This window comes from Leptonotus elevatus, chromosome 20 (assembly GCF_054856555.1).
Source record: "Leptonotus elevatus isolate MCC_2025b chromosome 20, RoL_Lele_1.0, whole genome shotgun sequence".
Taxonomy (NCBI): Eukaryota; Metazoa; Chordata; class Actinopteri; order Syngnathiformes; family Syngnathidae; genus Leptonotus; species Leptonotus elevatus.
The window spans coordinates 6296730-6320020 of NC_141258.1; the positions used below are offsets into that span (position 1 = coordinate 6296730).

General features: G+C 39.4%; 2 protein-coding genes across 9 annotated transcripts in view; both read left to right on the forward strand.

Annotated features, from left to right (window-relative positions):
- The window catches only part of LOC147156646 (actin-binding LIM protein 1-like), a 16593-nt gene extending 4405 nt beyond the window's left edge, over positions 1 to 12188 (forward strand). The window contains exons 3-22 of one of the 3 annotated variants that reach the window (XM_086063931.1): positions 1697 to 1822; positions 3381 to 3564; positions 3738 to 3847; positions 4502 to 4628; positions 4841 to 4934; positions 5083 to 5170; positions 5257 to 5315; positions 5403 to 5468; positions 6100 to 6177; positions 6525 to 6695; positions 6815 to 6844; positions 6920 to 7040; positions 7181 to 7252; positions 8146 to 8193; positions 8371 to 8429; positions 9207 to 9252; positions 9341 to 9348; positions 9595 to 9669; positions 9836 to 9916; positions 10172 to 12188. In XM_086063931.1, the coding sequence (XP_085920057.1) occupies positions 1697 to 1822; positions 3381 to 3564; positions 3738 to 3847; positions 4502 to 4628; positions 4841 to 4934; positions 5083 to 5170; positions 5257 to 5315; positions 5403 to 5468; positions 6100 to 6177; positions 6525 to 6695; positions 6815 to 6844; positions 6920 to 7040; positions 7181 to 7252; positions 8146 to 8193; positions 8371 to 8429; positions 9207 to 9252; positions 9341 to 9348; positions 9595 to 9669; positions 9836 to 9916; positions 10172 to 10285 (1757 nt within the window). In that variant the 3' untranslated portion in view covers positions 10286 to 12188. Of the gene's footprint in view, positions 1 to 1696; positions 1823 to 3380; positions 3565 to 3737; positions 3848 to 4501; positions 4629 to 4840; positions 4935 to 5082; positions 5171 to 5256; positions 5316 to 5402; positions 5469 to 6099; positions 6178 to 6524; positions 6696 to 6814; positions 6845 to 6919; positions 7041 to 7180; positions 7253 to 8145; positions 8194 to 8370; positions 8430 to 9206; positions 9253 to 9340; positions 9917 to 10171 lie in introns of all 3 variants that reach the window. The other 2 variants (XR_015091585.1, XR_015091584.1) reach the window with 2 other exon arrangements.
- Positions 12189 to 13133: 945 nt separating this feature from the next.
- The window catches only part of mpripa (myosin phosphatase Rho interacting protein a), a 39113-nt gene continuing 28955 nt past the window's right edge, over positions 13134 to 23291 (forward strand). For all 6 annotated transcript variants that reach the window (XR_015091583.1, XM_086063927.1, XM_086063926.1 and 3 more), the window contains exons 1-3: positions 13134 to 13823; positions 17231 to 17308; positions 19408 to 19473. Coding sequence is in view for 5 of the 6 variants with exons in the window: in XM_086063927.1 (XP_085920053.1) it covers positions 13704 to 13823; positions 17231 to 17308; positions 19408 to 19473 (264 nt within the window). In the remaining variant the exon portion in view is untranslated. The remainder of the gene's footprint in view (positions 13824 to 17230; positions 17309 to 19407; positions 19474 to 23291) is intronic.

Sequence of the window (23291 nt, forward strand, 5' to 3'; positions counted from 1 at the left end):
TAGAAAAATTTTGCATTGACTTCCTCTTTTTGTATTAAATATAATTAAAGATGACGTGATAGCTTTTACGTCACCTGGCAAATTAATCTAATCTGATGGCGTTTTGATTTTGATTATTGTTTTTTGCACATATGGTACAGAAATATGGAATTCTGTTGGTTGGCAAAAGCAATTAATAAATTCAAAATTTGCAGCAAAATGTAGTGAGTTTTCCATTGTGCTAACACACAATGGTGAAAACATGAGGTAATAATCATAAAGATGACAACAACCAGCCCCTTTCAGGATAGCTTAATCAGTTAACGTCAACCTTTGGAAAGCATGTTCTTGTAATCTTGTTTGTTACTGCGTACATGTCTGTTACCATGGCAACAAATCTCCCCTGTTGCGGTGCAGATCTGGAGCCACATACCGATGTGTCAATTTTATTAGCTTTCACGAGGCTCAGGCGTGCAGTCCGTTTAGTTTTTGTGTTCGACTGAGATTCAAGAAAATAGAGTAAACTATTATGACGACAACAAGAAACAAAAAAGTCATCCACACGCACAGAGTGGGAGAGGCTGTCAATGTTTTCACATTCTTTCCTCTACCAATCACAAGCGGGACCTTTCCCCTGGCCTGTGATTAGATTGTCCAGGCATCCTCTCTTTTTGGCTGCCAGTGAGTGTGACAGCCATGATAGAAGAAGAAGAATGGGGCCCCAAGCACATGCTGCAATGTGACATAACTTGGGTCCAAGCTGCTCTTGACCTGCAGCAAGCCGCCAAGTCTCTGAGGGGAAAACACATTACATTCAGGAGCATTTCATTTATTGCCCCCCATCCCCCCATAGGACCATTTATTTGGTGATTGTTTTGTTTGTTTGTTTAAAAAAAGAGCCATCGAACCATCAGAGTTATTTTATTTGTTATTATATTTTGCTGTGTTATATCACTCAAGAAAGAGAGTCTTTTTTTTAATACTAATGTAATTTTAGTATTATTCTAATTACAGTATCAGGAAATGAAAATAAACACTAATGTTAGCGTGTTTGCTATCGAGTACATGCTAGCTGTGGTAGCTGTCATGCTAATTGGTCATGCAGAACAAGCTTAACTATACAATAAAAAAATAAAAAGAATAACTTTGATTTTAATGTATTTTTCTGATAATATGAGTAACATGTTTTCGTTGGTTTGAGAGACTCCATTAGTGTGTTTGCTCAATAATACATACTAGCTGTAGTAGCTGCTATGCTAACTGGTCAATAACAAGCTTAACTATACAGTAAAAAGAAAAACTTTGATTTTAATGTCTTTTTAAGTTAAAATATAAGTAACAGGGTTGCGTTGGTTTGAGTGATACAGCTAAAAATGTAAAAAATAATGAAAAATTAATTTGCATTTAGCTATATGATGCCATTTCTACTGAGACATTTTAGGGCATATGTACCACTATTTAAACAATGTCTGTTTTATTATTAAAAAAAGAAAAGAAAAAAAGGATGACAAATCAACAAAGTGATACCCAAAAAAGCTGATTTAAAAAATATTTTATATATCCATAAAGTCTCATAGGTGCCTCCCATACTTGAAGAAACACTGAACTCTAACTGTATCTGAGGCTGTTTACCGCCAAGCGATCCCAAGTCACATTTTCCATGACATGCTGATGACAAACAAATGATTGAAGGCTCACCTTCTGCTCTCCCCCGCAGTGCTTCACACTCACCCTCCTGCCGCCAAGCGGGTCATCAGATGCGCCAAATGCGGGGAGGTCTGCAAAGGGGAGGTACTGCGAGTCCAGTCCAATCACTTCCACATCAAATGCTTCACCTGCAAAGGTCAGTTTTCCATTCCAATGACAACAACAAAGCAACGTGAGCAGGCGGGAATACTGTCATGTTGCCAGTTACTGAGCAAATGGGCCGAGAGTTGAAGTCAGGTCTATTGGGTGTTTAACAAACAATAATTTTTGACCAATTAAATACAACTTAAATTGGGTGATGACGTCACCACGCCGATAACTTTGATCATATTCCACTTTTTTGAGAGCCGCTAGATCGTCCCAACTTATGTTGTTGTTGTTATGGTCACATGACTCCAAATGGTAGCTTTAATTTGAGCAAGCGTTGCTGCCCCTCGTGCATTATTCAAACTCAATTTATTGCAAAATGTTCCCTCTTCAATGAGCTCTTGTGGTTGCCGGACAACCACACACAGGAGTTACGTCTTCATGGGACTCATGTTTACCCAGCATGCCATTGTCTTCACCTAATTGACCCTGACAGGCTTCTCGTGTTGGTGCCCTTGTTGTGTTCTTGTGCTGTGTTTACCTCGCCAGGGGAGGGAAGAAAGAAAAATAGAGCAGGGTAGCTTGCATAATTTTAATCAACAGTGGGGATTATTGGGAAGCATTTGGTTTGGTGAATTGACGTGAATTGTTTTACTTATAAGTAACTTTATTGGGTTTGGTACACTAACTGAGTTAGACTTTGTATTTTTAACATTCGGTAAACATCTTTGTAACCAAGGAGATGTACTCAAATCTTTCTCATTTCATCCAACATCCAGCAAATCAGGTTGCAATCCATTTGTCACGTGACACTGGAACTGGAAGGATAAAAATTCAGGTTTAGAAATTAGATGACACAGATATACTTCCATTCAATTTTTGGAAGCTATAAATAAAAGTGAGAACTGGCAAAAAACAGTAATCCATAAAACTTTAAAAAGTAATCATTATTATTAAGACAATTTGTTGAACTCTGGTGCAGATGCATGTTTTCATTGTAGCAAACAATGCTCATGTACTGACTTGACTCCCCAGACAGAAATAGACAGCCCTTGGCATTTGAACGCATTCTGTGGAGGTGCAACTGTTACAGGCTCAGATGGAGTATTTTGAGTATTTATTCTTTAGTTGTCTTAAAGTGTTCAAAAACCTTCTGTGTAATATTTTTTAAAAACTCTTAGCAGCATGTAATGTGACCCCCGTCCCCTTCTTAGTTTAAGCATTATATAAGTTAGTAAAACAGATAAATAATTTTGTGTGCTGGGATTTTTTTTGGGGGGGGGGGAGAAACATTAGCATAAAAGTCGAGCCAAGCTAGCCAGCACTTTTTTTTTTACCATTTTGAAAGCTAAAAGAGGGAAACTCATTTGTTTGCAAAGATTTTTTTTAAATTGTTTTTGCTAATTTATCAAGACGGTAACAGACAAATACAAGTTAATTTAAAATTTAAAAGATGCAGAGTAGTTGAATCAGAACTTCTACTTTTACTAGAATCCTGTTTTTCCACTCAAGTACTTTTATGTCCTCTACACATGTTGGCAAGTGCCTTTTTTTGTGGAATTTAACGTGACAAATTGACTACTTTTCTTCTCGGTCTGTTTGTGTAGTTTGTGGCTGCGACTTGGCCCAGTCCGGCTTCTTCATAAAGAACGCAGACTGCCTCTGTCCGCTGGACTACCAGAGGCTTCATGGCACCGTCTGCAACAGCTGCGGGGGATTTGTGGAGGGAGACGTGGTTGCCGTCTTGGGCAAGACTTATCACCCGACCTGCTTTGTGTGCACCATCTGCAAGTAATATTACAAAACAAACCACAGAGACAGTAATTTGAACACTGAATAGCCCCTAGTTTGATTGTACCACAAACTATGATCTCAAAACCCTAACATCATTTACAACATTTTTTTTGTAATACTGTTTAAAATTAATGGCTTATAATAAGATATTATTTTCTGTTATTCCGCAGGCAACCTTTTCCTGCTGGGGATTGTGTCACATTCAGTGGGAAAGAGTGCATCTGTCAGCGGTGTGTTAACCCGTTGACTCCCCCACCAACTGGCATCAGATACTCCAACAGTAGGTGCATCTTTGCGTGATTTCAAGGGAACATTGTAAAACGTATTTTAAAGGCTTAATTAAGCATGCACATTTTGCGATACTGTTTTGTAAACAGAGCTGATATTTAAATACAGGTACAGTACATAGATAGATGTACACTTTCTTTCCGGAGACGCACAACATGACTTTGAAACACACAGCTGTCCTCTTGGGGAGTGCGTCAAAACAGTGACTCACACACACAGGATGATCCGAGCTTGGCTTTACCTCACTTGGTGGCAACTTTGCATAGCCAAGTTTTAGGATTAAGAGGACAATTGTGCTCAATTCAATGAGATGAGACAAATGCTTCTCGAATTCGCTCGTGTACTTTGTCCGAAACAGAAAACTTTTAACATTTACGTGAACGTATGTTGAGGATATCTACTAGCTAACCATCTAGCTCGCTACTTAGCTAGCTACCTAGCATGAAATGTTAATGACATAAGAATTAACAATTATATTTGATGGTAAACCATAAAAAATATATATATATATATATATATATATATTTGTGTGTTCTTGTAAAAAAGAGAAAAAAAGAAAACTCTATGGAAACCAATTTACAAAGTTCTGAATTGTGTCCATCTGTCACAATAGCAAATGGCTATGTGTTTGTTTTTGTGCTCCTAGATTGCAATGGCTGTGGTCGTGACATCAAGAACGGCCAGGCTTTGTTAGCTTTGGGCAGCCAGTGGCACCTCGGCTGCTTCAAATGCAACGTCTGCAAAAAATTGCTGAGTGGAGAATATATCAGCAAGTAAATACCAATGTCTTGATTATCCCTTTCTTGGCTGATCATTGTCCAATTTGTACACACAAGTCTGTATTGAGCAAATTTCATATTGGAAAAATCTTACAATATACAGTACTGAACACTCACATTTGTACAGTGTTTAATCTGGTTGTCTTTGGTTTATTGCACATTCTGCTATCTACTGGATGAGCATTTCATTCTTTTTGGTCTTACAGGGACGGCGTTCCATATTGTGAAAGGGACTACCAGCTTCAATTTGGGGTTCAGTGTGACGCGTGTCAGAAGTTCATAACAGGGAAAGTCCTTGAGGTGAGGCATGACACATGTACAGGAGCCTGCATTTATACACGGAAACCGGCACTGATTTGAGATCATTTTCATGATTGTGATTTCCGAACTACCGCAATATACGAATGAGTGCTTTTTTTTACGAGTGATCCTTTCTGATTCCCGAAAGGCGGGGGACAAACACTATCACCCGGAATGTGCACGATGCAGCCGATGTGACAAAATGTTCACGGAAGGCGAAGAAATGTATTTGCAAGGTTCGTGTGTACAATGTGGATTTCGACGCACGCAAACATTAGTGTCAATTGTTAAGTGTTGTGATTACGCTTTCTCCATTCATTAGGATCAACAGTGTGGCACCCGAACTGCAGAGAGCGCAGCAGAAACCATGAGAGCAACAGGGTAAGAATTTAACATTAACGCTCAGCTTGTCTTGAAATTATTAATAAAAAAAGCTAGTTCTGGAGAATTGTATCTACTTCTTCTCAGGTCCGACGACTCAAAACACCTTGTCTTGATTTATTTTACCCACCGAGTGAACTGAAGGTTAATCTTGTGAGCGGCCTTTGTAGTTTGATCCTTTTTTCTTTTCTTTTTTTTCTCGCCGTGTCATGTCGTAGTTTGAGATTAAGCAGCTTGTTTCACATGCCGCCTTAACTCTTTGCTCACTTCATTAGGCCTTATGTCATACAATGTACCTGGAAAATATTCACAGCCGTTCACTTTTTCCACATTTTGTTGTGTATATATATATGTTTTTATTTTATTTTATTTATTTATTTATTTTTTTGCAAAATGTGTTCAATTACAAAAATCTTACTTTGAATATTGTCTTTATGGGGTGTTTAGAATTGAATCCAGTTTAGACTAACAAAACGTGGAGAGAAAAAAAAGTGAAGCACTGTGAATACGGTACTTTTACAACAAGGAAAAACAACTGCAGAAGCTACATGTGGTAAATCCTTAACCAAGGTTCAACCCAACTCGGCAACATTTTGGATCTCAGTGCATGAGAGTGTTTGATATCATTGCACGTCCATCCGTTGTAACCTCTATGAATGTGTATAATACTGCATTACAGAGTGTTTTTAATGCACACGAGTCAGGCTGCTTCACTTGTATGGACCTCATGGTGTGTGCATTAATAACATGGAAAGATATTCTGACGCGTCGTTCTCTCCCTCAGTCGACTCTTACTTCGTCTGAAAGCTCCTGCTCCAGACCCGGCTCATGTACACCCGGAAGTCCTGGTCGCTCCATCTGCGTAAGTCACACGGATGCCGTTTATATTTATTCCCAGCATTGTTTGTAGAGGTGTGCCATATTCAATATGTGGAGGGTAGGTCTTAAGTCTTAAACTTCCAAGTTTCAAACAAAGTCCCAAGTGACTGTGGCAAAAGAGAGAGATCAGTTGATGTTGCGACACCCAAATGACGATACCAGAGACTCGGCGTTGTGGGATTAAAGCGTCCCTCCCCCAAGTGCAAATGTTGAACTTTCACCTGTCTCAACCCATAATATCTGCTCCCATTTGAACTCTCCATGTCCTTCTCCTACTGCCCCCACCCACCCCATCCGCATTCCCGCTCTCGCTGTCCCCCCCCCTCCCAGGCTAAAGTAGATGATGAGATCATTGATTACCGAGACTTAGCAGCCATTCCCAGAGTCAAGGCTATTTATGACATAGAGCATCCTGATATGATGTCCTATAAGAGTGACAGCATCACCTCAGCTGCTTTGGACAGCAGATGCAACACGCAGCACAGAAAAAGCTCAGCGGAGGTAACATCATTCAGTGGTCTCCAAAATGATCTCATCTGTTTTTAGTTCATAAAAATGAGATACAAATATTCATTTAAAGTTGAGGTAATGGTACTAATTCTGTACGTTTTCTTTTATAGTCTCTGGCAAATGTATCCGAGACCACAGAGGTAAATGTTGCGCTTGCGTCAATTGATGTGACATCACCACGACCTAATCAATGTGCGTTGTATTGTTTTGTCAAGGAAAGTTACGAGTTGAGAAAATGCATTCCCAAATCGGCGAGCCACGGATCTTTCGGCGTGCATTCGTACAGTCGTCACAGCTACACGCCGACTCGATCGCCGCAGCACTTCCACCGGCCCGGTAAAACTCCCAAGATTCTTTAGTTCCCACCTTTTGTCTGTAGCGACCCCTCTTGCTCACCCGTTGTCTATCCCTCGCCGCCTTTTCCCACTCGTCTTTTTCGTCCTCCACTCCCTCCCTTCTTCTGCAATAACAAATAGGCTCTATATTTTCTGCCAACGACACCTTGCCCACTCCCTCTTCCTGTCACCGCTTAGTTCCTGACACCGCAGGTAAGATCACAACAGCTTAGCCCCATAATGACAACATAAAAAGCTGTGAATACATACACACAGTGGATTTAAAAAGTCTACACACCCCTGTTCAAATGCCAGTTTTTGTTATACCAAAAAATAAGATCAAGTAAAATAGTTATTTTTTATTTTTTTTTTACCATTAACGAGTACAACTCAATTGATTTGAAATAAATAATAAAGATAATAAAATTACCCCAAATAAATTCCAGGTGTTCTAGCAGGCTTTTCCTGACAATGTTTATGACAAACCAAAACAACAACAACAGAAAAACTGACATTTGAGCAGGGGTGTGTAGACTTTTTTTGTATCTACTGCACATGTGATTTCTCTCTTCTTCTTTTTTTTTAAATTCCTAATAGATTACATTTATAATTATAACTAATTGAATGTTCTCCCCAATTTTTTGTTCACATTGTCATGAGGTGTTTTGAATTGTCTTTTTAGGAAAAAATATTAATTTACTCTATTTTGTAGTGAATCTGAAACTAATCCAACTATTATAAATGTGAGGTTATAATAAAATTTTCTAATCTGGCTGTTGAGTTGAAACAAAAAAAAATAACCTGCTCCAATATTTATAACTATTATAAGATTAGTTTTTTTTTTTTTAATAAATGATCATTCTCATACAGACAACAAAAGAAATTTATGCACAGCATCTCCATGGAAACACAGCCATCTAGTGGTCAAAGTTAGCTGTCAATCTTTAACTTTCATTGATGAGAATAGTTTGAATGGAGACTGAATCTGCTCATTGAACTGGATTATTGAACAAATAATGATTTGGGATTGTTTCCCACTCTACATGTTGTCAAACGAGTTTACTGCCTCTGACGTGACATTGTTGCATTATATTGTCCTTTTCCAGATCAAGGTTTCAACATGTACAGAAAACCTCCAATTTTCAAACAACAAGGTACAGTACTTTCAATCTTGCTATCAAACTTTCTTAACCTTCTTAATTAAGGGTCATGTCAGGCAACTCACTGCGCTCGGCTGAATTAAAGGTCAAAGAGGTGGCAAATATTAACTGTGAAGTGACTGAGTCAAAGAGTCAGACTGAAATCATCTATCTGCTATTTTACATTGACAGATCCAAACTCCACCCAAACATCTTCTTTGCCTGGATACGGTTGCAATGGCCTCAATCCGGTAAGTCAATTCCAGAGCACTACTATATATTCTTATTTATATTCAGGCAATAGGCTGCGATGACATTAATTTTTGGGCTCCACGGACAGAAATTCTTCCAAGGTCCCCCTCAAAATTCGAACACCATCCCTATATGCCATAGGAATAAAAAGTGAATAATGCCATAGGAATTAAAAAAAAATAAAAAAATAAAAAGTGGAGTATTTTTTGGGGGAAAAAAGGAAAAAATTTTGTAAACAAATTTTTTTTTTATAGAAAAAAAGTGGTAATGTTATGAGAATAGTGTTTTATATTTAAAAAAAAATCTTTACAGGAACAAAGATATATTTTATTAAGAAAATAAGTCATAATCTTACAAGATCAAAATTTTCCCATATTATGTTATGAAAATCACAAATTTAAACAAGAGAATAAAATAATTTTAACTTAACAAGTTAAAAATTTCAACTTTAGTCTTGGAATGTTTCTCATGTCTTTTATTCTAGAAAAGATGACTATATTTTAGAAAAAAATATAGCTTTATTAGAATAAAATTCCTTCAATAATACATCTTTTGTTCTAAATAAATAAATAAAATACATCATATATCCGAGCTTTTAATTGTCCCAAATCTAAAATACGAAGGAGGAAATGTATGTATGAAAAAATATATATATATATTGCATCACAATCATTTATTCCAAACTATTTGACGGACCCCTAAACTATAGCTTATATACCCCCAGTTTGAGAATGACTGATTTACATAATTATATATATTTTTTTGCTTCTACTCAGCCACAATCCGCTGAATTCCTCCAGCGCAGCGGTGACACATTAAGAGGTATGTTTACCATTATTTACTTTTTGTTTCTTAAAATCTTTATCATTGTTGTTGTTAATCATCCTAAAACAAATGTTTTCTTTTTCAGATTTCAAGGTATGTCAGAGGAATTTGCATCTTTTTTTTCTCTCCTTCATGATGCAACCAACTAAAAAAAAAAATAATCAAACAAAGTACATTTGCAGCTATTTAGCTCCCGATGACATAATTGCATCTTTATTAACCGCACAATCTATACCGCACTTGTTTATGTGGCTTGTAGTAAATCTTCCATTTCAGCTTGCAAGCGATTAACCGTGTTGACAATCTCTTACCGCTGCAAGTGTTTGCTTGTGTCTGTAGCTTCTCTATGACAGCCCGCATCCATTTTCACGAATGGACAGAGGAGTGTCGATGCCTAATTTGCTGGAGCCCAAAGCAAGTATTGCATTCATGTTTAGCTCTTCTCTCTAAATTGTGTGCTTGAAAACTGTTTGTGGTGTTTGCAAATACTAACCATGCTTGTTTATCAATGATGGAAGTAACAAAGTATGAATAAAGTAGTGTATTTTTTTCACTCTCACACAGTCTTTCTTGTGTCCAGGTCTACCCATATGAAATGCTTACGATTGCCAACAGGGGGCGTGTGAAGCTTCCCAGAGAAGTTGACAGAACAAGATTAGAGGTAATGATTGTCAATATTATACAAAATGCAATTTGCGAGGCGAATTTTAAATCTGATTTGTTCAAGAAACAGCACTGCTGATTATGAAGGCCTGCGCGGATTAGTTTAACATGGCAACACACTGAGGCTGAAATCTGATTGGACAAAAGAGCACTGCAGCCAAAAAGAACAGACTGTTGGGACTAAATATAATTGATAAATACTAGAACTTAAATTGTAAATGTATAGTGATGTTTTTACATTCTTTCATTACAGCGTCACCTGTCCCCAGATTCCTTCTTTGAGATCTTCAGCTTGGCGATAAAAGAATTTGACAGACTTCCGCTTTGGAAACGAAACGACATGAAGAAAAAGGCCAATCTCTTTTAGAATGCTTTTTTTTGTCTCATTTCTTTTTATTTATTGTCAGACTGCTATGATTTCACCATACTGATGGGGGCACTAGAGCAGCAAAAAGCATACTACAATATTTTTTTTTTGTACCCCGTCTGTGCCCATATTGAAGGATTCCGAGGACTAAATTATCTGAGCGAAAAGCTGAATCATAGGAATGTTTGCGCGTGGAATGTTATTTTAAAGCAATCTGGAAGATCTCAAAGCGGGACTTCCAATGTTAAGCTTACCATTAGGCCACTGCGACATGCTCACTAATGCCTCCGTTTGTACTTGCCTTCGCAAAATGATAGAAACAATTATTATTATTAGAGGATGTTTAGATAGTGATGTTTATTCTAAAATTGCTGCAATGATTGGGAAAAAAATTTTTGGACTATACTTGGAGCACGAATGAGAAACCAAGTATGTTAGCTGACATAACAAATGACTCTACTGATATTGCATGATGATATATGATGTAATACTATATTAGTATCGTGTTTTAAATCTGTCTCTAAATCTTCGTGAAAATGGGCTTTAACTCATTCACTGCCATTGACGGCTATAGACGTCAAAAATTCATTTGAACTATTTCTATTAGTTTTACATTTTTTTCCACTTTTGTTAACAAGAGTATGAAAACCTAGAAAAAAAATATTGTACATTTATAACAGATATAAAATTTGTGATTAATTGTGAGTTAACTATTGAAGTCGTGCGATTAATTTTAATCGCCTGACGCCCCTAATATTTTAATAATCTTTAAAAATAAAAGTTTATTAAAATAAATGTCTAGGTTGTCATACTCTTGTTAACCAAAGTGGGGAAAAAAATTTCAACTAATAGAAATAGTTCAAATTAATTTTTGACGTTTATAGCCGTCAATGGCAGTGAATGAGTTAAAGAAAAAAAAAGAAGAGTTCTTTTTCACATAACTCAAGCGCCATAAGAATAAAACCAGCTGAAGTGGATATTCATGCCTGTGTATGTTTTAAAATGAAAAGTATGTCATTTTGGACTTTCATGTGGACCTCAAAGAGCTCGTTCATGATGACAGATGATGACTTGATCATCTTATCTGTACCGCAGAGAGAGAGATACCTTTGTTGCTATTATCCTGTCTGCAGATTATTTTAGCAAATTTCAATTACAGTCAGTCTAAGAAGAAAACAGTACAAAAAAAATAAAAAATCATTGTGATTCTTAAAAGGCTGGAATTCTACACTCCACTATCGCTCCGTCAAAGTTGGTAGATCACACGGTTATTTTTAGATAAACAGCTTCAAACAGGCCATCTGTGTCCTCACGCTCACTAAAAAATTCTACTTTTATACTTTGACTATAAATATCTATCCTTTATTTTTCAATAACACCTTCTCTATATTACACCAATACCTATTTACATCCTTCATTCACTGAAATCAACTTTTAGTCCATCAGTTCATTTCCTCTTTCCTAACCTTCCTTCCCGTCGGCGCTCTTCTGTCTTCCTTCCTTGTTTGCACCTTAAATTATGTCCCTAGCTTGGTTGTCTCGTCCCCCTAGCATGAAATCATATGTTTTGACTGTGTCTCAACAAAGCTGCCAAAATGTAGCCAATGTTTTGACACGCTGTCACCTTTCCTGTGTTTTCTTGTCCTGTTTTTGTGGACTTTCAAAGATTTACACAGCAGGCAACTAAACAAATTATCAGCTAAGGAAATAACCTTGCCGGATAACGAGGGTAAGCTGAACAAACGCAAAAGAGGAGAATTAAAAATATTGTCCCAGGTTGATGTGGAAATTACAATCACAAGCGCTTTAAAAAAAATTGGTCCTGAGCCTTTTTTGTACTGACCAGTCCTGTAATATTTTGGCAGACTGGCATATAGAAACAAATAAAAGCAAATGCTCCTAATATTGTCTCTCAAGTGCAGCTTTCTTTTTCTTGGAAGTGGTCTTTCTCACCATTTAGTCTTATCCACATTCCGAAGAAGCTCTCCTTTTATTATTTTTTTTAGCAAAGTTTTGCTAGCTTGCAGGCTTTCTTTTTTTCCTGCAGTAGAAGTAACCGATAGAATGAATGTTCTAAATAAAACTTTTTTTCAGACTCTGATGATCAACAACATATTGTTCAGTCTCCCTCTGTGGCCCAGTAGTGGTGGAAGTACAAATATTTTGCTTCAGCTGCTAAAGTAATTTTGCAAGTACAGTGATTGTAAAAAAAAAAAAAAAAAAAGTTTACACACCCCTATTAAATAAAAAATTTTTGTGATATAAGTAATGAGACATAGATGCTGTCACACAATTGAAAAATAAAAATATTTTCCAAATTTGGAAATAAAAATTAACTTTAAAACGTTTGCACAAGTGCACGCAACCTCTCAATTGGAATGTGGCTAGAATGTGGTACCTTGATTAAGGTACGAGTTCCATCAGAAGTAAAACAGCTCCAAAGCATGCCACCCCCATGCTTCACTGCTGGTATGGTATTGAAAAAGTTTTGAAAGTATTTTTGTATGTGCATTTCAGAGTCTGTACTTTTGTTGTTGTTTTAACTTATGTTTGATCACAAATTGTACTTTGACCAGTCTTCATTGTTTTTGTTATTTTTTTAAACACATGTTCCTTTCTGTATCTGTATGAGTACTTTTGGCACCAATCCAGAATCAAATGTCCCACGGACCGATATTGGTTCACGGCCCGGTGGTTGGGGACCTAACTTTAAAGCCCACCTCGCATTGAGGAAGGTGGGACTTTAGAGGCCTCTGATTGGTCAATTTACAGAGCGCCTTCACTGGCAGGCGTCTGATTGGCTAATCTTCAAGTCAGTCACCAACTCACTGAGTTAGCCCCTCCCTTCTTTGCACCGACTCGATGACCGGCCAAAAGGCAGCGTTTTTTGACGAAAACATCCAACTCGGCGGCACTAATGGAGCCAACAGCCGCGTCCATAGCGTCTTTTTAAACGTGGAACATGTCCGTCCCGGAAGCCAAACGCGCATGAACGCACTATCACTCGTTAGCTAGGAGCCCGGAGGAGAAGGAGGCGTTTCGGACTTCCTTCGGTAACTTGGCGTCGTTCCCCCCGCGATGGAGGCTGCTGACGGGACCCGCCAGGACCACCGCAGTGTCGGCCACCACACGTCGACGCCTCGCTGAGTGACGCAATTAAGGGGCAAACATTGCACACACCTGTCTCCGCTAGTCGACCACATCCTCAACTTCTTGGTCGGCTTCAGAACAGGAGAGAGAGAGAGAGAGAGAAGTTAACGGGTGAACGTTAGCCCCCCTGGAGCACGATGACCAGCATCGACGTGACCTAAAGAGCACGTTCGTGTCACCTCTAACCTGGAGTTGTTCTCGACAGTAATCGTTTTTTTTCTCTCCCAGTTTCATTTAAAAGAGCACATACCGTCCTCGCTCGACCACCATGTCAGTCAAAGAGAACCCCTGTCGGAAATTTCAAGCCAACATTTTTAATAAGAGCAAATGTCAGAATTGTTTTAAGCCTCGAGAATCTCACCTGCTCAACGACGAAGACCTCAACCAGGTGAGTACTTAATCTATACCTTATTATTGCTGTTTTTTTTTCCTATGGGCAAAAAAATAATAATCTAATTAAATTGTAAGCATACAGAGATAAGTAGAAGTACAAAAAACAAAAACAAAAAGACAGGTGAAAGTAGCACTGATTCAACTCTTTTACATAAGTAAAAGAGAAACAATACAGACTTTAAAATGTACCTAAGTACAAAAGTAAAGTAGACATTTTTACTGTCAATCTAAGGTGGATAGTGTAGCCAAAAACTATACTCAAGCAAGAGTACTGTCTTCTAAAAATTACTTAAAAATTTGTAATAAAAAAACAAACAAACTCAAGTACAGAGTAACTGGGGTCCGCTGCATTTAAATTTTACAGGTGCATTCACTCACATTTATCAGCAATGCTCACATCTGTTTCCTTACTCCAAAACAATGTGAGTTCTGCCAATTTAATTATTTATCTCTAGTGCATACATTGTGGATTGCTTCTTCCCAAAGAGGTTCAAAGTTTGACCTAACAATCTCTAGGTAATTAATTTTACAATACAGGTAACTAAGTGTAATTCTAACCACTTTATGGCTGTTTTTGTTACCCCCCTGTATACACTGCGGTGAATAGATAATTTCCCGTGCCAATAAGTGATATTGGCTCATTTCCAGAGACACACCTGGTGATCCCTCGCGGCACACTAACGTGCCACGACAGTGTTTGGGAATCCCTGCCGTATTGTGCGGTGTTGTGACATTAACATGAACTCAACACTGGAAAGAATGGCCGCGCGGGCGCTAGGTGTGTTCCTGCTTCGTGTGTCAAACGAGTCTAAAAGTGCAAAGGTTTGTTTGTACTCAATTAGTCTTCAACCCAGGGGCGCTTATTGACTTTAATTTCATGCTGAACTAGGCCTCTGCCAAAGCTTTCCACCTACAGCTTTTGCTGATTAATTGGGTCAAAACCCATCGCCAGCTATTCTATTTGTCACACTGTCCAAACTCTTATGTAGATTCCCCCAAGGATATGCTCTTTGCAAATCGCATTACTGTATGTTCCATTTGTTGATTAATCACAAATGGTAATATTCCAGCAATACTTCCCAGCTGGTCAGAGAGTTGATGGCTCTGGAAAAGTAACGGCACACTTTCCTTCAAATATGATGGAAAATAGCTTGTCTTTCCCCTGCGGAACACCGGCTGTCAACCTCCAACCTAGCCAGTCATGTCTTCGTTGTAAAGTTTTCCGACAGCGCAGCGCTTGAAGGCACGCCGGTGTCATTCGGTTCATGTCATCAGTCCAGCTGAATTTGTCTGAGGCCGTGGCGCAATCCGTTCTGGGAAGCTGGATAAGAATTTAGAAATAATATTTCCCATAAGAAACAATTGGAACTGACATTAACTCTGTACCCGTCAGGAAATCTTTATCTTACTTAAATTTTGTGGTGCACATTTCATCGCTAGGCTAATTCTACATCGTGCTAAAATCCATTTTCAGGTCAGTGATCATCACAGGATTCATTTTTCAGATCCTTTGTACATTCTTTGTTGTTAATCCTGTTGATGCTCACAGAGTTGATTTAACCTAGGGATGCACCGACGCTACTCAATCGTAAAAAGGCTCCGATACTACGACACTGATAGCGATAGTGTGATAACATTTTCCGACAGTTAGTCAGAATTTTAACTCATAACTTGTAGTGTTTATTTTGCAGATAACACACAGAGGTATTCCTACTTCCAGCAGACTACAATATTCTTTGCCTCGTATTTCTTTTGTCTTCATGCTGAGACACCACAGAACGGAATTGCTTTGCGTTACAGGCCACATTTTGGTGTTACGTGTGGCAAGACTTATTAACATGCAGCTGGATATTAAAATGTCAGTAATGGCAAGTCTTTCCTGAAAAAAACAGTGTTATGTAAGAGAAACTTGTCATTTTGAAGAAAAGCTGGAACACGATTTGATTCAAATAAAACATTTTCATCACATTTGCAAGACGCAATGGTATTATCTAGTATCGGTACTAGGTACTCTCTTCCTGTTTGAAAATCCCTGATTTGGAGTGCCACGTTATTGTGGCTTTTGAGTCCTGACATGAGAAATTAGGTTTGACCTTTTTTTTTACTTTTTTTTTATCTTACCCTGAGGAACGCCTGCTGTGAACCCACAAGGCGAGCCTGTCATGTCTAAGTTGCAAAGCGAAGAATGAGTGAAGGCCCATGCGCTTCATTCTTTTAATTCTTCTCACGATCGGTTGCGTTGTGATTGGACGAAGGAGGAGGTCAAGAGCTGTTGTAAAACCATTGAAGGGGAAAACTTGACCTGGAATTATCAGAGTGTATTTTTCAAATGGGGCTGCTTTCAGGTCATGTGAGGAAAGACAAGATCTTTTTTTTTTTTTTTTCTCCCTTTCCTCCTGAACTCTGCACAGTCTCCTTGGGTTTCAGGCATATTTTTACAGGCTTGGACGCAGCCGGTATCAGTGTGATTCCTTCCTGCAGGCAGGCAGGCCCATTATCAGATAGCTTTGGCTGCAAACCGCTGACGGTTGTGTTGGGGACTTAAGATTTGAAAGTTGCTGTTATTTCCTTTTGTTGACAGAGTCGTACGTTTTGCAATCGAAACAAAAGCGGATTTTAAGGTGGATTATGCGTGGCTTTGCATGGGATGAAGTTATGACTGTAATCAAAACCCCTGACGGAGGAGCCCGGGCGGCTATAAATGTCAGAGCTTTTCAACTTGATTTCTCGCCCGCTCTTTCATGGATTCTTGAGCACATCGTTGCCTCTGTAGAGGATTTACGTCTTACCATTTGAGCGTCTTGCAGAATTCCTCGCTATATTTCTCCCGATCGTTCCTTGCCATTCACACATAAAGCCAGCTGCGGTCAGGCAGGGCTTGTTTGACTCGAAATAACTGCTGACTACTCAAGTGGCGGGAGTTCAAGTATGTGGCAGAACTATTTAAGAAAGCGTGCCAGGCCGACTCGCGTTTCTTAGGTTGAAATTGCAAAATTGTAGCCGCAAACACTCCCAGCGTCTGCACTCGTTCTCTACAAGTTTCTTATCCACCTAGCTGTTTTTGTTGCCGCCCCCCCCCCCCCCCCCCTCCTCTCCGTCCGCTAGTACACTCTCTTTACAGGATCAGAGAGAAAAGCGTGTTGGCCTTTCCCCCCCTAAGAGCAGCGTGGTGCACTGGAATAAATCCAGCAGGGAAAAGTAGCCTGCAGTCAGCTCAAGTGAATTTGACTACCCTGGCAGCAATCGGAACTGTACTTTTATTTGTTTACTTGAATGATGTGGTTACTGCGAATGGGTTGTTTTACTAATCCCATCTGCCGCCATTTTAATAAGCGCTTAATTGTACTGTTCAGGTTTTCTGTTTCATGGTTGCGCTTCATAATCACATTTTCTCATTAACAGGCAAAACCGATTTATGGAGGATGGCTGCTCCTTGCACCAGAGGGAACCAATTTTGACAATCCTTTACACAGATCTCGGGTAAGTGTCTTCAATTTTGGGGAACATTGTCAAAATAACCACCTTTTTCATCTTCTTTCATCAGGAAAAAAAAGTATATTTCTATCTGTTTGCAGCAATTAGCATTAGAATATAGCTAAATTTCATCATTATTGACAAATCTATTTAGAATTGTGAGTAATTGAGGTTTTTTTTCAACATGGCCCTGGTTCATCTCCATTGCTCTGATGCCACTTGCTGGCCGTTACAACAACATAAAACATATAAGTACGTCTTTGGGACACTTAAAACTTAGAATATAATGTATTTATATGTTTTTGGGGAGTAAATGAGTTAATAATTGTTGTTTTCATTTTGATATCTATTCATGCACTCTTTGGGAAAAACCGGACTTCAACTTCCTGTGGGAGTCTTTTTTTTCCCCAAACGGTGGTTCACAAACAATAATGAGCCTGATAGTGACTTGATTCCTTGAACCCTGCTCCCTTGGCATGGTGTAACATGAGCCGCTCTCCTTTGCGCCGCCTTCTTTATCAACCCCCAGATAAAAACTGTCGCGGTGCATCCCAAAAGTGGAGCTGGGAGAATGTGGGGGAGGTGATGGAAAAGTTCCAGTTCTCACAGCCGCTCTGATGGCTTCCATATGTTTTTTTTTTTTTTTGTTGTTGTTGTTTTGTGGCGTGTGTTAAATGTATTTGTGTGTTAATGTTAACTGCAATGGGCAGGCAGACCTATTGGGACCTCCCAATGTACCTTAGAAAGCACTGCTCAATATTTCATGGATTATGGTGGAATCCGAGCCAAGCAAAAGTAATGTAACACTGTCGGAGACAAAAGTGGTGGGTAAAGAAAGATAAGCGGAGGGGGCGAGAACATTTCTCATTGCGATAATGAGGAAATGGACAAATGAGAACTGTCACCATTTGCAGAGGACACGAAGACCACTCGAGATTTCTGTTGACCAACCTTGATTGAATCAACGCAAATGTTTTACATTTAATTAGAAAATATGTCACGACACACCATCAGACAAAATGTCAATGTCACAAAATGTGGATGCACAGGTTAATCATTCTGAAGTCATGTTTATTCATAAAATCTGAATAAAAAAGTGGCGGGGGGGGGGGGGGGGTCAACATCAATAGTAATGCAAGGGAATTAAATGATGCGCCACTTGCTTGAAACGTGATGTGATCCATGCTAAAAAAGTTTTCCAAGAATTCACTTGCCCACACATGGTAAATGTTTACCTAAGGTTGGCTAGTATATTTACTCTTTGCATGTGTGTATGCACTAGAGTGCATTGATCCATTTTTTTCTCTCTCTCTCTAAACTTGGAATGTTACTGCAGGGTGGCACGGTAGGAGAGTGGTTAGAACATCTGCCTCACAGTTCTGAGGTTGGGGATTTGAATCCAGTCTCTTGGGTTCCTGTTTCCTATTGTTCCCTTGGTTGATTGAAGACTCTAAATTACCCCAGGCGTATATTTGAGTGTTAATAGTTGATTGACTTTGTACCCCAAAGTCAGTTGCTTAAGCTCACCTGTGATCCTAGTGAGGAGAAGTGGTAGATAGGTTGAATGGACTTCTGAAATGCACGGCTCGATTGAAATGGGAGTGATGACTCCCAGAATTCCTGACATGCAAAAAAATGTTCAGCAAAAGTTTTTTTTTTTTTTTTCCTGTTCCGAGGCTATGATTCCTCCACTGTGTCCGAAAGCGACCTTGACGTTTATGTCGGGGAAAGAACACCAAGTCGTTGGGAGCCAAAAGCGGCTAGAAGGGCGGGAAGCGACAAATACACTTGTACGGCCAAAAAACATTCACACTTTGAACAGTTGTGTGCCAGTTGCACACAGTTGGTTCCAAAACGCTCGGAATATTTGATAGTCTGCCTGCAAGGGACGAACGAGTATGCGTCTTTTTTTCTTTTTTTAAGGCAGTGTTTCTCCTGAAGGGTCACCCTGACCTTCAATGGTGATTTTCTGCAAATATCATTCTGACTTTGTTTATACGGTAACATTTAAAAGCTAATATGATTTCAAATGTTACTCATCCTGTTGTTACTAATCTGTCCATTTTAATAATGCACAACTTTGTCTTTTTTTTTTTAACATGCAGAAATGGCAAAGGAGGTTTTTCATCCTTTACGAGCACGGCTTACTTCGCTACGCTCTGGATGAAATGGTGAGTAAAAAGCAGCCTTTTCTCTACTCGGCTATTTATAGAACGGTCTGGGATGAAATTCATTGTCTACCACGTTTTGCATTTTGCTTGCATGCACTATACAGTTGATTCGCAAAACCTTCCCTGGAATCACCATTTAAATTTGGTATCATGATCAAACATATCGGTTTATCCTTGGGCGATTCTTCCTTTCTTTATACCTGCTGGTAATGAAAGCCGACACTATCAGACAATTGAAGGGAAGTCCCTTGAGACTTCTCAAAGGGGTCCGTTTGAAACTGAAGCACCAAGTTTGACTTGCAGGCAAGGTTTGCTTTAAAGTTGGGTGGTAGTAATTTGAAATGTGTGCAATTTTCATTCAACAATTTTGAACAATTAGTTTAGACTCCCCCCCCCATTTTCTAACTACGTCCAAACTTGCGTTGCGGTGTCAGGAGGAATGAAGTTATACACCACACACGGTGTTGTTGCAGAGAGTCATGCGCCGAGCTCTCTCTGTTTGGTTTTGCGGCCTGTTCAAATATTGTGCAAGATCCTCATGATTCCTTTGGGTTCCGAAAGGGAAAACTGGAATAACCGCCCCGGTGCCAGGAAGATCGATGTCGTTTTTACAGCGCCAGAAGTTCAGTATCGAATAGCTGCTGTTTTTCAAAGTCACCTGTTCATGTTTGGTTCCAGTTGCACTGTGTCATGTGATTGAGCCGTGACTGACCCAGAAGCGGCGCTTTTCAAAGCACGGGATGCACACTGTATTATGGTGAAGCATCAGCACATCCTTTATTTGACCCTTTCTTTCTACATGTGGCATGTTCTGGCAGAAGAGACGCGGAGTGTTTATATAATACGGATGGAACGGATTTGAGTTTAAACCTTGAGGGGAAATTGCATTTTCCCCACAGATTGACTCGTACGCTCGTAGTGGTTTTCGTATTCATTGTGCGTCCCTAACGCAGGGTAGACATTTTCTTCAGCAAGGTGCTACATCATAAGAAGCATTGTGAGAAATACTGCACAATGTCTTCTCAACACTGGAGGCCACTAAATGGAGCGTCTGTGTTGACAGGATGGTAACACCGGAAAGACGATTGATGATGTGAAGAGAATTTAGAGAAAGCTCACCTTTGTCCTCTGTTCATTGTTCGCTGGATGTCAATCATCCGCTTTTAATCTCCTTACTGAATGTAGGACGTAAAGGGAAGGAGGTTAGCGAGGGTCTGGAGTTGGAAATATCAAGTGACGCTAAATGTAGAGCCTCACAGTAATCGTTTGTGTTTCATTTGGTGGTAGTCAATTATCATTAAGTAATAGTAAATATTTCACCCAGGTTGGTTTGTTTAATGTTTCTCATTCGGTCAACATCAGAATAAAGCCCCCAAAATGTTTTTAAAGTCTTTGTGTGCGACATCAGGTCCAATTTAATGACCGCTATCTTTTGCCAGTATCATGTTGCCCCAGACCACATCACACGTCCCGTCCGAGGGAATGTTAGGCTTGTAGATGAGGTGGTGCCCCTCTCTTTTCTTCTCGTCCCACTTTTATGGCTTTCTATCTTGACTTTTAACCAAAGCCAGATGGGCTGCGGTCCCAACCTTCAGGATGTGGCCCGGCTGAAGGGGGGGGGGAAAGAGAAGTATTTTAGCAAAGGCCTTGGCTATCACAATTCTCTGAGCCACTGACTCGGAGTTGCCCACCTGTGGTGAACACCCACCGTGATGCATAATGATGATCAATAGAAGAAGGTGTGACAGAGAAAATGCATTCTATTACATCATAGAGGCGAGGAGAGTTTAAGTAGACTCTGTATTTGGCATTGAAAATGTCAAGCGTGTAATGTAATTTGTTGTTTCAGTACGCATATGGCAGTAAAATACATTCACTTACAGTGAATAACTGAGGACAATTCAAGTCTCCGGCAACAGACTATAAAAGCTGGTTACCCAGGGCAACAGGCACAGTTATTTCAGGGGGACCTGTTTTCCAAGGGCAACATGTTTTGTCATTTATTCTAGCAACAAATGCCCAAGGCGTGTACTGTAAAACAATGGACAGTGTACATGCAACGCTGTTTCTTTATAGGTCCTGACTGAAGGTACCGTGAAAGCATCATTAGAGCTTGTTTTACGTTCTTTGCCGACTGACAGGAAACGGCAGCCATGCACATTTGTGTACTGCAGATGTAATGGGAAATGCCACCATGTATTACTGTTTTCAGTGCATTTTTAACTTTTAATAGTGATCGAACGCACTAAGGACTAATTAAATTATTCAAGAGCGACTCTAGTTCGTCTCATCAGGAGCAATTGACCAGACCTGTAAAATGCTGCATATCTCCATGTTGAATTGTCTGACCTGTTTACAAAAATAATACGATGATTAAGTGACTTTGTCTTGTTGTCTTTAAGCATTTGTTCAGGTATTTTCTATCACAACAAGTAATTCCCCCCAATGCACCGTACAAAATTAACACATGCAACTGGTTCAGGGTCTGTCAATCTGTCATCTCGAGACGTATCAGAATATAAAATCAGCAAATCCGAACATAATAGGATAAAGATGTTTTATTGCTGAACAACGAGATTGGCAGCAAATTAATCAAGTTTAATGCTAATGATGTGTCTTCACAGTCAGATCTTGAACACTTATTGGCGAGTACGCCGTAGCATGTTAACCACTGCTTTCCGACACTAATCAGTAACATACCACAGCAAGAAATACTGTTACGTTCTTCTGTGCAATATTACTCTGTGGGTTTTACTCACTTATTACCGCATCTTAAGTCAACACGTTAAATGATTAAACCATTCAAAGCCGTCAAGATGCATGAAAAATAGATGCACAAATGGGCTAGGTGGTGCTCAGGACTTGTCAGGTGGGCGTCAAGAACCCTCCAGTGCTGCTTCGATCACACTAGGATGAGCGTTAAAGATCAACACCCACACTCTAATAACTGCTTTGGGTAGCTCACGTAACGCTGAGCTGCCACTGACTGTGCTTTCGTGCAGTTGCCGCATACATGAGCATCACTTCCTATCATATGAATTGGGCCTGAAGTTTAATTCATTAATGATGTCTTTGATTAATCGACTTAAGATGGATAGTTATAGCTAAATCCTGCCATTTTTATCCATCTCAGGGAGCGGACATTTTGCCACTTGCCGTCGACTTAAGATGACATCACAGTTGCTCAGGGCTCAAGCAACGACCAATCACAGCTCACCTGTTTTCTCTCAAGCTGAGCTGTGATTGGTCGTTACCTGAGTCCTGATCAACTGTGATGTCATTTTCGCTCGACAGCAAGTGGCAAAATGGCCGCCTTCTGATATTGATAAAAACTGCTGGATTTTGCTGCTTAACGCAATATTAACCAAAATACCGTATTTAGACTCGTGGGGCTACGTAGAACAGATTGTCTTTTTTTTTTTTTTGGGTTGACAACACCTAATCCAAAAATTGTCTGCAAATAAAGAGGCTCACTGTTGCAAAAGCATCTTACTAAACATGTCTTCAAACTGACTTAAATCAAAACCGACTGTTTGGTGTGTCTACCACATCCCTCTTTATTCTCCACAAGAACATGATGTTCTCATGACGCTTTTAGCCCTTGAAGTCCTTCTCATTTCATGTCAGCTCAATTAATTTCCTGTGTTTACTGGAATTCAAAAATGTAGACCTCTGCCCTATTCCACTGTCCAAGACCGGAGTTTTGGGAAAACTTCCTATTCCCATTTTGTGCATTCTTTGTTAATTTGAGACACACCGTTCTGCTTTCTCCTCCGCGAATCTTGCAGACACCAGTAACTCGTGTTTACATTGTGAAA